General features: G+C 41.2%; 1 protein-coding gene across 3 annotated transcripts in view; it reads right to left on the bottom strand.

Annotated features, from left to right (window-relative positions):
• The window catches only part of AGBL1 (AGBL carboxypeptidase 1), a 563,788-nt gene that overhangs the window by 234,240 nt on the left and 312,531 nt on the right, over positions 1–17,017 (bottom strand). For all 3 annotated transcript variants that reach the window (XM_033100349.1, XM_033100350.1, XM_033100347.1), the window contains 2 exons: positions 14,166–14,297; positions 5,273–5,449 (listed from right to left, as the gene is read on the bottom strand). In XM_033100349.1, the coding sequence (XP_032956240.1) occupies positions 5,273–5,449; positions 14,166–14,297 (309 nt within the window). The remainder of the gene's footprint in view (positions 1–5,272; positions 5,450–14,165; positions 14,298–17,017) is intronic.

A 17,017-nucleotide genomic window follows, 5' to 3' on the forward strand; every position in this document is an offset into this window, starting at 1 on the left:
TGAACCTGACCCTGCTGCTCTCTGTCTAAACAACCACCTGTGCAAAGCAGCCTCCTGCAAAGATTAGTGTCGCAGTTATTCACAGAAGATTTAGGCTGAAGTTACTCCAGTCCATTCTTAATGACACGAATCATTGTTCTTCAGAAATAGCCAGCAGTTTACAGACTCCGTTGGATTTTCACAAAGGCAAGCCAAGCACTTCTAGAGCTGATTCAGGAGCAGAAACTAAAAAACTGAGAACGGCCCCCTGGAGAGCTTGGATTCAATAAACAAAGGCATGAGATCTTAATCTTTTGGGGGGTGTTCTTAGACTCTTTTGTTCTCCAGGCAATCATGACCTTGAGGTACCTGAGGAGCTAGAAACAAACAAACAAACAAAAATATCTTTTAACCGTCACTGGGCTATTAGACCATTTTTAAAATAGGAAGTCAATGACCTAAAAGCACCGATGTTCTAAAAAACCGAAAACCTCTCATTTTCATGATCACGAGATGGAGAGAAAACAAGACCTGTTATAATATGTTTGGGGCTTCACAGCATGGCGAGATGAAAAAAAAAAAACACAAAAAAACAAAAAACAAAAAAACCCTGTTTTTGGTTCTTGGGCCTGTATGTTCTATACCTTCTTGCCTGGCTCCCGGCACTAGATTGCACAGTATCTCCCCAAATTCACAACCTCCCCCGTCCCTTAGAACGTGACCTTATTTGGAAACAGGGTCAGTCGCTGTGGCTGTAGTTAGTTAACATGACGGCATGCTCGATTAGGGGGCGCTCCTAATCCAATGTGACTGGTGCCCTTATAAAGGGAGGGACACACAGAAGCAGAGACCCACAGTGGGAAAGCCATGTGATGACACAGGAAGGGAGTGGAGCGATACGTCTGTAAGCCAAGGAACGCCAGGATTTCCTGCACTCCCAGACGCTACGAGAGGGGTGAACCAGATTCTCCCCTGTAGCCGTTAGAGAGAACACTGCACTGCCAAGACCCTACCAGCCTCCAGAACTAGGAGAGAATGAACGTGTGTCGTTTTAAGCCACCTCATTTGTGGTCCTTTGTGATGGCAGCTCCTAGAAGCACGTACACAGCCTCCCTTCTGGACCACAGCAGGGCACCAGTGCAAGAGGTCCCACACCCCGCTGCTGTCTCTAATTCTCTGCAGGGACCTCGTTCCCTAAAGTGAGGCGAGCACAGCGTGAAGGAGAGAACACAGGTAGCCTTCAAAGCCGAATTTAGGTAATTTAATTTCTTCTATGAAATTCACCCCTCAAGCCATCTTCCAATAGCTGAAGTGCTTAGTTCCAACATTTAAGTTTTTCTAATCTAATCTAGGCCTTTTTGAAACACTGCTATACTTGGCGCTGCAAAAGGATTTTGGGGGAGCGCTCACTGGAGCACCTGTGAGTGGCGAAGGAAGCAGAACTGGCCAGAGAAGGACGTTGAATCGCAATGTAGTCGCAACAGAGCCCCCAGCCAATCCTCCAGGGAGCTCTGGAGCTGGAATGGCCGTTTGGAGTTTGTCCAACTGAGGCTAGGGAGCCACGCTTTTGTACCCCCCCCCCCCAGAGATCAGCCACTGCACGCAGGCAGCTTGCATGCACAAGCCACAGCACCGGTCAAAGCACCTTCCATCAGCTACAGACAATTTCTGGTGGTGGACACAAGGGAAGAAGTGCCTGGGCCCTGAAGAGGGATCTAGAAGGTGCACAAAAGCATCCCCCATGTGTGCAGGTAGAAGTCTGTCTGTGTAATCATCACTTATTATTCAAATGTGGCCACGTGACATTCCACACCTGGACCGGAATTGCCTTACTTGGGAAAAGAATGCGTTAGATGCTCTCAAATCACGTCTATCCTGACAACTCTGAAAGGTCTCAGCATTGCATTCTTAGGCATTTTCCTCTCTCACCCATGCACTGTTCCTGTCCACCCATCACAATGACCCTTCAAATCTCCATTTGAGAATGGCTTCTGATCACATTTGGGCCCTGGCAACTTCTTTTCTGGTTATCCTCGGACAGTGAGAATAATGAACTGACAGTCTGAAAGTCACCATTCGTTCAGCCGTTCCCTTATTTATTCATCCATTCGGTCAGTCATCACACATTTTTAACACCTACTGTAGACTAAACTATGCATTGAGTAGAAAACCAAAACAAGGAGGAGAATGTAAAAGGCCTTGCAGTCATAAGGAGATGGATTCATCGAGGTATCAGGAAGACATTATAAGTAGTTCTGCGACTTGACTAGGTTTGGGTTGTGGAAAGGTCCCTCTGTTGGTGGTAGAAGAATGGGGTGCTGCAGGATCCAGAATACAAGGGAGGCAGTTTGCAGGTTGGGAATTTACACACCAGTTGAGTCACTCTTGAGACGTCCGCTGAATCACCCCTCTCTGTCCTTCCTCTGGCTAAGACCCCCTCCGCTGCCCCACAAATAAATTGCCAGGGAGCAGGCTGACATCGTCTTGGGTGGGAATACCTCATATCACCTTCCCACGTGGCTCGGTCCCATGCCCTTGGATGTGCAAACACACATGAATGTGACCCCAGGTCACGAGCGCTCAGTGTGAAGCACGCAGCTGTCCACATAGACTGAACACCTCTCAAAAATGAACCCCCAAAGGCTACCTCATTCCGTTTTGGCTATTTCGCCTCAAAAGTCTCAATAGCTCTGGGCCAGTTACCGATAGCTAAAGTAAATCTCTCAGTGGGTAGGACTTCCACGTTAAATACAAATTATGGATCGAAGTACATAACCTAGCAGAAGAGACTATATCCCAAAGAAATAAAAGCAGGTTTTTTTTTTTTTTTAATTATCCGACTATAGACTGGAAAACAGAAGAGAAAATATCGTATTAATAATAATTATTTGAAAGTAACAGCTTATGTTCTTTAAGGCAGTTCTAACATAAATGTCACTGTAAGAAATGATATTTCATTTCAATACTAACAAATCAGGTCCTTAGTGTGCTGGGGGAGAAATGATTGGAAGTACTTTAAAGCTGCATTAACCAGAGAAACTGCAAAAATATTTATATTCTTATGAAGGAAGGAAAGAATGCCCCTCGTGGGTGTATTTAAGTGCCTTCCATCTTTTGGATAAACGGTGACGCTACACAAAGAATGGAAAGATGACCTTAGAATAATAACCTCAGGGCCCAACTGGGACTCAGCTTCTCAAGGTACAAAAGTCATTTGCAATATGTTCAAGATGGCAATTTCTCCACTGCTTTATAGCTCATAGACTTCATTATATATCTCAAACAACAATCACCACAACAGCCAACTCTGGGCTGGCTTCCTTCCTGGGGGGTGGCCTCCCCACTCATCTGTAAAATTACTCAGTATCTTCTACTTCACTGTCTGTGGTTCTGCTCGGTGATCTGCAATGTTTGGAACGGCAGAAAAACACAGGGAAGGAGAAAACGAACCCATTCGGAGAGGGGTTTCACATACAGAATGGGACTGTAAAGGCAAAACCAGGTCTGGCACTGACAGGGCTTCCTCTAGCCGCTGCCTTCTCCATTCTTTCTGACAGAGACCCCATGCAAAGGCCACCTGGGAAATTTCTCACGGCAACCGCTGAGCTCCTATCTGAAAGCTGTCCCATTGGGCAAGCCTCTTTCATGCATTGTCCTTTCCAACAGGCACTGTGTATGGAAGATGGAGACTTGGTGAGGTCCTGAACCTATGAATCATTTATGTAGTTCTCAAACAAGACCAGCAAAGGGCTTTGAATTTCCTGGTGATTTCATGAATGGCATCAATAGTTAAGTGACTGGAAGCTGTGAGCCTGAATTGGCATTTGGAGAAACGAAGTCAGTAAAAGTCACCACCCATCCACCAAATCTGTGACAGTTACATGGAGTTGTCTTTTAAACAAGTAACCGGCCCCTTTCATCAAGAGGCGTGCAGCTAGAGAGACACAAATCCATATCCTTAAAGTCTTAGAGTCTCAATATTCTAGGCTTATTGTTTCCAATGCGATGGGTGTTGATTGTCAAGAGAGTGAAAAGATTTCTGATCACATAACCTCCAAGGTCAGTCACCCACACATTCTCTTTTGGCCTTTACCCAAAGCTCGTGTAGCGGGGAAGAGAGGAATCTTGATTACTCTCTGCATTTGATATATGAAACTTAAAGTTTCGTAGAGGTAAGCAGCTTGCAGGACTGCTGGTGTGGAAGAGTGAGGTCTTTTGACGCCCAGTTCCACGCCCCTCCAAAGACCTCATCCCTCCTTATTCTGCATCGACGTTAATGTAAGTAAAGATGAATTAAGTCGAATAGTTGATTAATTCAGTAACACAATGAGTCTTTCAAGCAACTATTCAGACCGACTGGCTAACAGAATGAATGGGTCCAAATGGGCGGTTCGGTAGCCTAGTGTGGAAAAAACTCTTTGGCCAGGTGGGAAGTTAGATTCTGCTCGTCACCTGTCACTTATCGTGCTCCCTGTGATAGTGAACAGATTTCTACGTATGGGGTTGTGTTGTGCCAAGCATGTCCTGGCTGTTCCGGGAAAGCATCAAAGGCCCACAAATGAGCTTTAACACTGGTGAAATCCAAGTATTCCTGGGTTTGAATGGAAGTCAGGGAGGAGTCCTCTGTCAGTTTGCCTAACAAATTCAAAAGAGTCTATTACTCCAGGGCTGTCACAATGTCCCTTATTTATGCTTCTCTCGTGGGGAGTGAGAAGAGCAGCTAGGGCAGCCTGAGGTAGCAGTTCTCCAGCTGCTCGTGCAGTTTACAGAGCTGTAGGAAGGATGTGATTTATACGAGCCCTTTCCCTCGACACTACAACTTGAGACCTAGAGCCTCCCGTCTCGGGGAGACCCACATCATGCACACACTTCTGTGTGCCCCGGTGACAGCAGGATACAGAGAGCTGCTGACTGAAATACGCTCAGAAGACAGAGCGACACAACACATATGCACTGACAGTAAATATGCAGCGACCTACACCCTGTATGATGCATACGGGACTAGTCAGTCTCCTTGTTGTAAAGCATTCCGTGCACACAACAGGGCCAGGCAGAGGCCCCATAAAAGCTGGGGCTGCCTATCTGACGGAGGCTCCCTGACACTTGCTGGCAAGGGCAGATGATTGACAAACCAAATCAGCGGACATGCACGAATGGCTTCCAGGATCAATATAGATTGTGCTGCCGGGGAAGGCAATCACTGAACCAGTTCTTCCACAAGGTCAGGGAGCAGGGCCAGAGAGCTCCCTTCCTACAGTGGACAGAAGCCTGGGTATCCTGCCGCGTCACGTACCTGGTAGGGGCCCTGGTTGCAGCCACAGTAGCTGCTCTCCATGGTGTAGCTTCTGGACACACCCAACTCTCTCCACACCACAACCCGGGCCGTGGACGCTCGTGATTTTTCCACAAGGAAGCTGCAGCTGCTCATTGTGAATGCTGGTGCTAGCTTATCGAGGATTTTGGGAAGAGTCTACAATAATAATAATAAAAAAAAATCAGAATGTGATGAGTTGCCCAAGACTGGGGATACGCATCATAAAAAAGTAACTTCTTGATATTTATTAAGCATCTCACTACACCAAACATTTAACACATGCTACTACACATCTTAAATCAACCCTAAGAAATGGATACCATTTTTAAAAACATCGTTTTCAACACGAGGAAACTGAGGTTTAGAAGGTTTAGAAAGAAATAGCTTAAGTCTAACTACAAAGTGGCTGGAACGGGACCCAGATACCAACCTGGCCAACTTCAAAGGCTGTGATCTTTCAACTCCATCTTTTTGTATCACTGTGGACCAAAAGTGTACACACACCATCGGCTTGTACATTGCTGTGTTGAGCCTCATGGAGAACACAGGCTTCGTAAAGACCTGAAACTTAGAGAGACTCCACCCAGCCTCACTGTTTTCTAGCGCTGAGTAAAACTAAGAACTGTATCCTTAGCTCAGTCACAGGGACCATTAACTCTTGAGCAGACACACATATAAAGTTCAGTTGTTTCCTGAGAGAGCGTAACTGCCAAAATGAATGTTTTAGCCTCATCCTCTGATCCATAAGTGTGAGGCTGGACCAATTATAAAACTCCTAAAAATCCATTCTGTCTGGGTTCATAGATCCCAACTTTTGCTAGGGTAGAAATCTTTGTGTGAAACCACTTAATCTCCATTTAGAGGACATCTGCAAATGCTTGCCACTCTCTGATTGACAGACAGGAGGCTTCCAAGCACTGGACCGCTCTTGTCCCCAAGGATGGTGAGTCAGAATTAGTATACGAAGACTTTGGGTTAGCAGAAATACTACCTGTAGACCGCCCAAAACTTTTATGACATCAACAAGAGGGTTCTCTCACTTCACTGTGGATAGAATCTCCACAAACTAGCACACACTCTAAAATTATATACATTAGATAATAAACAATAAAACTTCAGGCTTTTGAACAAATTGTAGGAAGAAGGTAGAGAAGCAGAATGTATTGATGTGTACATGAATTAAGAAATTGTTTTCACAATCTCAGAGACATAGAGGAAAAACTGAGGGTCGCTAGATGGGGTGGGTGGGGACAAGGGGGAAGGTGAAGGGATTAGAGAGCACAGTCAGTAACCACAAGATGGCCACGGGGATACGAAAGTCAATTTGGGGAACGTAATCAATAATGTTGTAAAGATGTTGTAGGGTATCCGATGGACACGTGTCCCATTTGGGAGACCACCTCAGGGAAGATGTAGATGCCTGATCACTGCACTGTACACCTGAAGCTGAAGCTGAACAATAATGAATGTCAACTACAAGTTTATATTTATATTTTATATATATATATATATATATATATATATATATATATATATATATATAACTTACAAGAAGCGGAGTACAGCATTAGGAATAGAGGCAGTGGAAATGTAATGGCTGTGTGCGATGTCAGAGGGGTAGTAGATGGGGGAGGGGGGTTATCACTGTGTGAGGGATAAAAATGATAAATGTTTAACTATTACATTGTTTTGTACACCTGAAACTAATAAAAAAAAACGTTAAAATAGAAAAAAGAAAAAGAAAACTGGATACATTTGACCAATTAAAAAAAATTTTTTTTAAAAGAAAAAAAAATTGTTTTCAAAGAAATGGACTTTTGTTAATTTCTACAACACTGAGCAGAGATTTTAACATCTCCAGTTCTTCTCAGTGCTTCAATAACTGTTAATTATATTAATATAAACATTAATATAGTTGCCAATTATATTATAAATTACAAGTCACAGATAGATAAGTGTATATTAATGTGATTATTACTATGATTAACTCCGATCTCTACATTCCCACATCCTCCAGACCTACAGCATTATTTAAACAAGGGAGATGAAAGAGTCATTTCCCCTCAGTTGAGTTGCTACAGTTGCCCCCGTGGATGTCATCTATCCACTCGTGTCCCTCTCTCCTGTGATCCCTCATCCCATTTTGCTCCTTCAAAATTTTCCTCACAATTACCATTACATCATTGTTTATGTAAGTAGTGATCTATTTTCTCTCTTTTTCTGCAGCCTAGAAGTTCCACCAGGGCAGGTCCGTGTCTTGTTCGCCTGAAAATCTCTGCCCATGAAGCCAGGCTGCTCACTGAGCATTCTCCAGAATTATCTGCTGTCATCAATACAATCTGCTGATCCCGACCCTTACAGGACTGGTTCATAGACATAAATAAACTATTTACACATACTGCATCTAAAGTGATCAAGAATACTCAAAAATAGTTTTAACTTATCAGTGTTTGACCTTGATGCAGAAAGTTTCATGTGACATCATTTCAATGATCTTTCCTTTCTTACTGAAGTGAACCTGGTTTGCTTAGCTGGTACAGCGTCTGTCCAAATGACCGCACAATCAAATTAATAGCGTGTGTCCTGCAGAGCTTTACAAGCTATCCCTGGAGCCCGGAGGATGTGAGATTTACAGGGTGCAATTGAAGGACTCCTCTTATATCTCCACAGTGATGGTTTATCCATTCGGTAAATAATGGACCCCAAACTAGGGCATTTACAATAAAGTCTTCATTCCATTTCCCTTTTGGTTTCATACAAACGGATCTACGCCAGAGGAAGAAATGAAGATGCTGAAAGCCAGGATACCTGGAGAGCGTTTGTTTGTTTGGTTTGCTAAATGAACAGGAAATAGATGAACTCTGGATAGGAATGGATTCCCTGGGGCCTTGTTTCCAGGACATGTCCCAGGCTGGGAGGTGACAATTGGCCTGAGACATTCAACTGTTCCCCTGCCGCCTCTTGTTCTGTGCCCTTCATCTCAGATTCCAAAACTTGAAATTTATAGTATCTTTTCACTGGATGCTTACTATGGATTTTATATACATGAATTCACTGTACCATCACAAGTCTTTGAGGTAAGTTCTGTTATGATAATATAGAGGCCAGATAAGTACCTTCTCCCCCTCCCCACCCCCCACCTCCCGCCCGTGGTCTCAGAGCTAATAAGGACAAAGCCATAATTTCAACCCAGATGTTCTAATGCAGATCCTATGAGCTTAACAACCACACAAACTGCTTCTTAAATGAGGCCTTACTATGTCCCACAAGAGTGTAAAAGGGTTTAAATAGGATATAATATGTCCGATGTGACATAAGCATCCAATATATTGTAATATTATTTATAATTACTATACACATATCCCATGGAAAACTCACTTCTTTGTGTGGCTCTTTTTCATTTTCTAAAAGTAGCCTTCAAAATGCATATTAAAGAACCTACAGAGGAGCAGAGAGATGCCAACACAGCCCAGAACCCTGCCCAGACACTAAATACCAAGCATCATAGAACAGGCATTGAAAGGAGCAAGGGCAGAGCCAGAAAAGTACTTCGTGTGTGACTGCAGATCAGCTCTTCAGCCTCTCTGAAGCTTAGGCTCATCTGTAAAATGGGAGAACTGACATGTCCCTATTAGAGTTGCTCAAGAGATAAATGAGAGAAGTCACACTGAGGGCGTGACACAGCAGCTGGCACCTAGCATTGTCTCCACACAGACCTGGCAGGGCCATAGAGATTATTCCAGAAGTGGCCTCAAGAACGAGTCTTCTGCATGCTAACAGACACTGAATCCCATTCGTCCAGTAGCAGTGGAGTCGGGTGCAGCCACACAGATGGGGGAAGGGTTCTGATTCAATAATTCTGGTTTCAAGGCTCATTGTAGGAGCCTGAGTTGAATTTCAATTCGTCTGCTTTTTGCTGACTCTTCTCAGGCCTGTCTGGTTTCCCAAATTCAACAAAGATGAACCTCTCAGAGAAACGCAGACTAAGAACTCACTAGAGAGCTCCTAGCTCAGAGGTTATCTCCAGGGAGGAACCCTCCCTACCAGGAAAATGCAAGGTCCCTATGTCAGCCCTACAGAACTCAAAACGCGCTTCTCTTTTCTCGGGATGAAGCACGTGGCAAGGGCACGGGCGGGGGTAGGTGTCAAAGTATGTATTCTGGATTCCCACCATATCGTTTGACGTTGAACAGGTCATTTAACTTGTCTAGCACCCAGTTTTGTCACCAAAGAAGGGGGAAGAGGGTAATAATAGTCCCACTCTTGAGAGAGTAAAGCACTTAGAATCCTCAATAAGTGGGAGTGATTAATGTCATCTTTATTGCACTGGGCAGAGCAGATTGCCGATGAGTGAAGGAAGAGAGGGACGTCACTCTGCTCAACTAGTCAACCTTCCAAGATGAAAACAAGCACCTCCCTTTGCATTGTGTGTTTTCCGTATTTTAACTCAGTGAATCCCATGCTCCAAGCTTCAAACAGAGACATATTTTTGCTTTAACCAACTCTTTAATTCTAAACTACAGAACAGTTTGACTCATGGTTTTATTCCTGTCTTGATACAACACACTTTTTAAAATAAGCTCACTGAGCTCAGAATCTAAAAGTTTGGACTTGAATGCTCAACCACCAGGGTCCCATTTCCACCTCTTGCTAACTATTCGCATGTAACTGTCAACAATCTATTTAATCTCTGAGTCTCCTCGTCCTCATAGGTGAAATGGGATGTTACTAAAAGTACCTGCTCATTCCACAAACACTTGTTAGTCGCCTTCTATTACCGTCCACTATTCTAGAGTACAGAGCAGTTGGGAAGATTCAATAAATTTGTGTATAGAGAATGCTTAGAAGAGTGCCTGGCGTGGGCCTATCCCTGTATGAGTTGGGTCCATAATTATTGTCTTTGCAACTCCTGACAACTGGAAAGTTATGAAATAGACCAATGCCAGGAAATGTCTCCATCCAGGGCCACTTCCCAGGCAGGAGTATGGACCTGGTTTCAGCTCCCCTCCTCCATCACTGAGACCCATGACCGGCCAGTAAAGCTCTTTGAGGCTCAAGTCTTAATTATCACAGAGTTCATGTCATTCTACTTCTTCAGATTTCTCTCGAAGTCAGACTTAAATTGAAAATCATCTGTGATATGTGTTCTTCTTTGTGGAATGGCCTAAGACTGTGAGTCAGGTTTATCCCTCAAACATTTGTCTGTTGAAGCCAAAGGATTATGTACCCAACTCTGCACCAAGAGAAACTTAGTCAATCCGTAATGTTTCTGTTCTTCTGCTTATTATTTTACGTTTTAACTTTCTGACAATCGGCCTCTCTCCACACTATTATTTTTTAGCAGAAGAAGCCCAGGCCTTACTCAACGTTGTTACATAAATACCTAGCACAGCACTTGGTACCTGGGAGATACCAATGCAAGTTTGCTTTTTAAGAATATAAATCAGTTTTACTGAGGTAGGTATGCAGTTTCATGACTGATGATTTTTAGCAAGTGTATACAGTTTTGCAAACATCACCACAATCCAGTTTTAGAAATTTCATCACTCTAAAATGCCTTTCATGCTTATTTCTAGTCAATCCTTCCGTGGTAAACTCTGATCTGCTTTTTTGACTCCACAGAGTTTCATTTTTTCCAGAAATTGTATATAAATTAAACCGTACATTTGCTTTTGTTCCTGACTTATGTTGAAGTTGATCTGTGTTGTTGCATTTATCCGTAGGTTGTACCATTTTTTCACTGCCACCAGTGAGGAAGAAATGTTCCAGGTCTGAACACCCTTCCCAAACACCTAATATTTCCTGTTTTGTGATTACAGACATTCTAGTGATGGTGCAGTGCTATGCCATAATGGTTTTAATTTGCAATTACCTAATAAATAATGATATGGTTAATATTGACCATGCATATATTGTCTTTCAGGGGTTCAATAACATCTTTTGCCCATTTAAAAAAAAATTGGGTTGTTTTTCTTCTTATTGACTTGTGAAAATCCACATATTCTGGATATAAGTCCTTTATCAGATACACGATTTGCAAATACGTTTGCCAGTCTGTAGTGTGTCTTTCCACTTTCTAAATAGCGACTTTTGAAGAGCAAAATAGTAAAAGTTTAATAAAGTCCCATTTATCACATTTTTTTATTTTATCGTTTGTGCTTTTGGGATGCTAGCTAAGACAGCCTTGATAGAAGATGACAAAAATATGGAGATTTTCTAGTAGGTTGCATTCTATAAATTTCATAGTTTAGTTCTTATATTGAGGTTTATGGTCCATTTCAAATTACAATTTTTGTGCGTTGCTAAATAAAGGTCTAAACTCATAGATTGCCAGATGGTTATCGACGCATAACTGTTGCAGTGCTGTTTGTTGGATAGACTGCATTGCCTTGGTATCTTTGTCAGTAATCATTGTGATCAAAAACCACAAATGCATGAGTGTATTTCTGCTCTCTGTTCTGTTCCATGGATCTACATGTCTATCCTGACACCAGTACCACACTTTCACAATCACTGTAGCTTTAGAGTTTCGAAATCATGTGAAGTGTTAAAATCGTGTAAAATACATCTTCCGACTTTACTTTTCTCTTGTAAAATCTCTTTGGCTATTCTAGTTCCTTTGCCTTTTCACATAAATTTTAAATTAGCTTCTCAATATCAACCAAAAAACCTGATGAGATCTTGATAGAAATTGTATTGACTCATAGAAAAATCTGGGGAGAATGACCATCTTTAAAACATTGAGTCCTCTAACCCATGAACTTGAAACATCTCTCCATTTATTTAGGTCTCCACTAATTCCTCTCCACAATGTTTTGTAGTTTCAGTGAACAGATAATTTACTTTCTTCTGTTTATTTATAATTGACGTGTTCTTTTGGATATTACTACAAGTGGATTTTTTTCTTAATTTCAATTTCTGAATGGTTCATTACTAGTACACAGAAATAAAATCAAGTTTTATATTGACCTTGCTAAATGTCCTTATTAGTTCTAGCAGTTTATTTTGTACTTTGCTAGAATTTTCTACAACAAATGCTGTATCACCTGTGAATAAAGACAGTTCTGCTTTTTTTCCACTCAGCTTCTCTTTAATAGTTTTCTTGTCTTATTGAACTAGCTAGAATATCCAGGAAAATGTTAAACAGAAGTGGTAAAAGCATTCTTGCCTTGTTCCTCATCCTACAGGGAAAGCATTCAGTCTTTTTGCCATTAAGTATGATGGTAGCTACGGGACTTTTTTTAGATGCTCAATTTCAGATTGAAGAATTTCTTCTGTAGTCCTAGTTTGTTGTGAGATTGTATTTTGAATGGATATTTAACTTTGTCAAATGCTTTATCAGCATCTATTGAGATGATGTAGTTTTTGCCATTTGCTTATTTACAAGGAGTAGAAAAGTATTTGATTTTTTATGTTAAACCAATCTTGAATTCATGAGATAAACACCCCTTTGTCGCAGTGACTAATGATTTTTATATGCTGCTGGATATGATTTGCTAATACTTTGTAAAGGATTTTTGGATAGGTGTTTTTGAGAGATATTGCTCTTTTCTTGTAATATCTATTCTGGCTTTGATATCAGAGTAACTCAGAAAATGAGTTGGAAAGGGTTTCGACTCTTTTTTGAAAGAATCTGTTTAGAGTTAGTCTTATTTATTTCTTAAGATTTTGATAGAATTCACCAACAAACCCTTTGGCCACATTTTATTTATGGGAAGATTTTTAATTACTAATGTAATTTATTTACTAAAATTAGGTCTTATTGGATTTTATATGTCTTCTTGAGTCCGTTTTGATCATTTGTGTCTTCCTCAGAATTCATCCATTTGTTGCCATATAGTTGTTAATAGTATTCTTTTTTTTTAATTAAAGTTTATTGGGGTGACAACTGTTAGTAAAGTTACAGAGACTTCAGGTGTACGATTCTGTAATACATTATCCATATCTCACATTGTGTGTTCACCACCCAGAGTCAGTTCTCTTTCCATCACCATATATTAGACCCTGTTTACCCTCTTCTAGAGCCTCCCTCCCCCCTTACCCTCTGGTAACCCCTAAACTATTGTCTGTGTCTATGAGTTTTTGTTCCTTCATTTGTTTGTCTTATTCTTTTGTTGTTTTCAGTTTTACATACCACATATTGGTGAAATGTTATGGTTCTCTAGTTTTTCTGTCTGACTTATTTTGCTTACCATTATAATCTCAAGATCCATCCATGCTGTCACAAATGTTCCTATATCATCTTTTCTTACCACTGAATAGTATTCCATTGTGTATATATACCACGACTTTTTTATCTATTCATCTATCAAAGGACATTTTAATTGATTCCATGTCTTGCCCACTGTAAATAAAGCTGCAGTGAACATTGGAACACACTTGTCTTTGTGGATAAATGTTTTCAGATTTTTTGGGTAGATACCCAGGAGAGGGATTGCTGGGTCATGTGGTAATTCTATTCATAATTTTTTGAGGAACCTCCACACTGCCTTCCATAACAGCTTCCATAACAGGGATGCCTTCCATAACGGGGAATAATGCCTTCCATAACGGGGAATGCACCAGTCTGCATTCCCTCCAACAGTGTATGAGGCTTCCTTCTCCTCCACAGCCTCTCCAACACTTGTGTTAATACTATTCTTTTACATTTTAGAAAGTCAGCAGTGATGTCCCTTCTCATTCCTGACTTTGGTAACTTGTATCTTCGTTCTTTTCTTAATCTAACAAAAGGGTTACTTATCACCGTTGTTGACCATTTCAAGAAACCAAACTTGCATTCATGGAGTCTCTATAGTTTGCACATTTTTCTAGTTTATAGATTTCCTTTTGGCTTTTCTCTTCCTGTCTATCAACATAACCACGTTTGACTTACCCTGTAGCTGACATCTTCCAGGATAGCAGATGAGCCCACAGAGGACTGTGCTTGCCACAAGGTCTCCTTGATGCTGCAGCCATAAAGGAACACATTCTTCTTCTGGGAGTGGCCATGGAAATCACAGAAGACCTACAATGGCCAAACAGAGGGGAAAGGAAATCCTGGTCAGGGCTATTGGTTCCTGATCTGTTTAAAATGTCAGTTTCCTCGGGGAGATATTGTTTACCTAGCAGAACCAGCCATGTGGGGATCCTTGGTGACTCCGGCAAGAGTTGTATTGGTAAAGTTATCAGGGGGAAGTTAGTTTGGAAGAGGCTTGGGACTGAAGGGGATGTGAGGAAATATGAGTTACTTGTAGCTCTTCTCAGAAATGTACTTCTGACTGGAGCGGAGACAGGGTCAAAACTAGAAGAGGACATAGGACCAAAAGCTTTCAAAACAATACGAGAGTTTTCCACAATTTTAAAAGTCAATAGGAAATATCCGTTTAAAAGGAATAGATTAAATACAAAAAAGAGAAGCTAATAAATCACTATAATGTTTACTGTAGGGTTTGATACAGGGTTTGAAAATGACCATCAAATCCAATGGCTTAGCAAGCAAAGGTTTATGGTCCAACACACCCTCTTCATTGTAAGATCCAGACTAAAGAAGATGCCCCAATTTGGGACATGTTACTATTGTGGCAAAGAGGGGAAAGACTAAAGGCAGACTTGTAATATGGCTCTTAAAGCTTCTACTGAAGCATGGCAAACATCATGTCTGCTCTCAATTCATTGGCCAAAGCAAGTCACATGATGAATATACTCAATGGGGTGGGGAAGTATATTCCTCCTACAAGGAGTTTCTGTAAATCGTATGACAAACGGCAGTCATGTGAAATCCTACTAGCATAAGAATTTCCCTTTGTATAACGATTTCCCTATTAGCATAAGGATTTGCCCCTTTGCAATGGACTCTGTTCCACCTCTCTGAAGAGGTGGAGTATATTTCTTCACCCTTTGAATCTGGACTTAGCCATGTGACACCTTTTAGCCAGTAAGTATCGGCAAATATGATGCAAATCGCAGTTTATAACAGACGTGCACATTGTAGCTCACTGTTTCATTGCTCCTGGGAACCGTGCAACAACTCCCACGTGGAGGAACACAGGCTAGTGACAGAGGTGCTACAGAGCCATCCCCATTCACCTAGTCGATAGGAAGTTAACCATCAGACATGCGAATGAATCCACCTTAGACGATCCTTCCCGGCCAAGCTGGCTCAGGCCAGAAAAAACACCCCGTTTACATGTATAATTCTCATGCAGCATCTTTAGGGACATTGCTTAGTTTTTGTTTAAGCCATTAAGTTTTGCACGTGGTTGAGATTATAATGGTAAGCGAAATAAGCCAGACAGAAAAAGTAGAGAACCGTAAGATTTCACTGATATGTGGTATATAAAACTGAAAACAACAAAAGAATAAGACAAACAAATGAAGGAACAAAAACTCATAGACACAGACAATAGTTTAGGGGTTACCAGAGGGTAAGGGGGGAGGGAGGCTCTAGAAGAGGGTAAACAGCGTCTAATATATGGTGATGGAAAGAGAACTGACTCTGGGTGGTGAACACACAATGTGAGATATGGCTAATGTATTACAGAATTGTATACCTGAAATCTATGTAACTTTACTAACAATTGTCACTCCAATAAACTTTAATTTAAAAAAATAGAATAGTATGAACAAACCGCATAAGCTAAGTGTTAGAATAATCTGTCCTTTTAGTCTAAATATGCATTTGCTTCCCCCCTTCCGTATACAAAATAGATTCCTCTCCTCCCCAAGGAAAATACTGTAAATATTCCATTGGACTCTCAGTCCAAGGTCCCATGATATATTCTGTCCTCATACATGCTTGCTCCTGATCTGAGAACAAAAAAAGTCACCTGACTGCCATCCACCTACACACAACGATTGAATGAGGAAATCTGGTCCCCAATAAACACTCGTGCTTGAAAGAAGATGAACAGAATGGGCACAGCAGACACTTGTGACAATTCTGAAATGACAAGAGGCAGACACTGTCAGGTTCCTATACATATGGGGAGGGACATTAGGTTGATTAGACCCCAGTTCTGCTCCCTGTAAGTAGTTCTCTATCGTATTTTTGTCTCTATAGATCTTTCCCCCGCCCTTGGTAGGTGCTTATTTCTCCGTTATTCTCCCTGGCCATGTATGAAAATGACATTGGAGAATAATAGCCCACTCTGTGGCCAAACAGCTATCTTTAGAATAATAGCCCACTCTGAGGCCAAACAGCTATCTTTTCTGATTCCAAAGGTAGAAATTTGTGGGTCCAAAGGTGCTTTTACGTCTCAAAAAGTCACAGCCTCTTTGAATAGAGGCACTGGAAATAAAATTCGTGAAGATAAAATAAACTTTTTTTTTCTTTTTTGCCTGATTTTATTTTCTCAAAAACATAACTGAGGGTCTAACAGATTAAATCTGGAATCTTTAGAATGTACACTCATATCAAGGAAATCAGCCAAATCTAGTGTTATGTTCTGCCTTTACACTATGGTTATAGTAAATGTAAAACCAAATGTATCACAAAATAGAACAAAATTTGGAGAAACTGTGAATATACTGTTGAAGGTCATTATACTACACATGAAGCAGTGTAATATTTTCTGAAATTGTACTCTGATTAATTAAAGATGGGCACTGTAACAACAGAGTAAACCCCAAATATTTTAAGACGTGCATATAATATTCAACCATGGAGATAAACTGGAATCATAAAATTGATCAATTAATACAAAAAATCAGAAAAGACAGAAAACTTTAAGAACAGGTAAAGCAAAT

Source organism: Rhinolophus ferrumequinum, chromosome 28, assembly GCF_004115265.2.
Source record: "Rhinolophus ferrumequinum isolate MPI-CBG mRhiFer1 chromosome 28, mRhiFer1_v1.p, whole genome shotgun sequence".
Lineage (NCBI taxonomy): Eukaryota > Metazoa > Chordata > Mammalia > Chiroptera > Rhinolophidae > Rhinolophus > Rhinolophus ferrumequinum.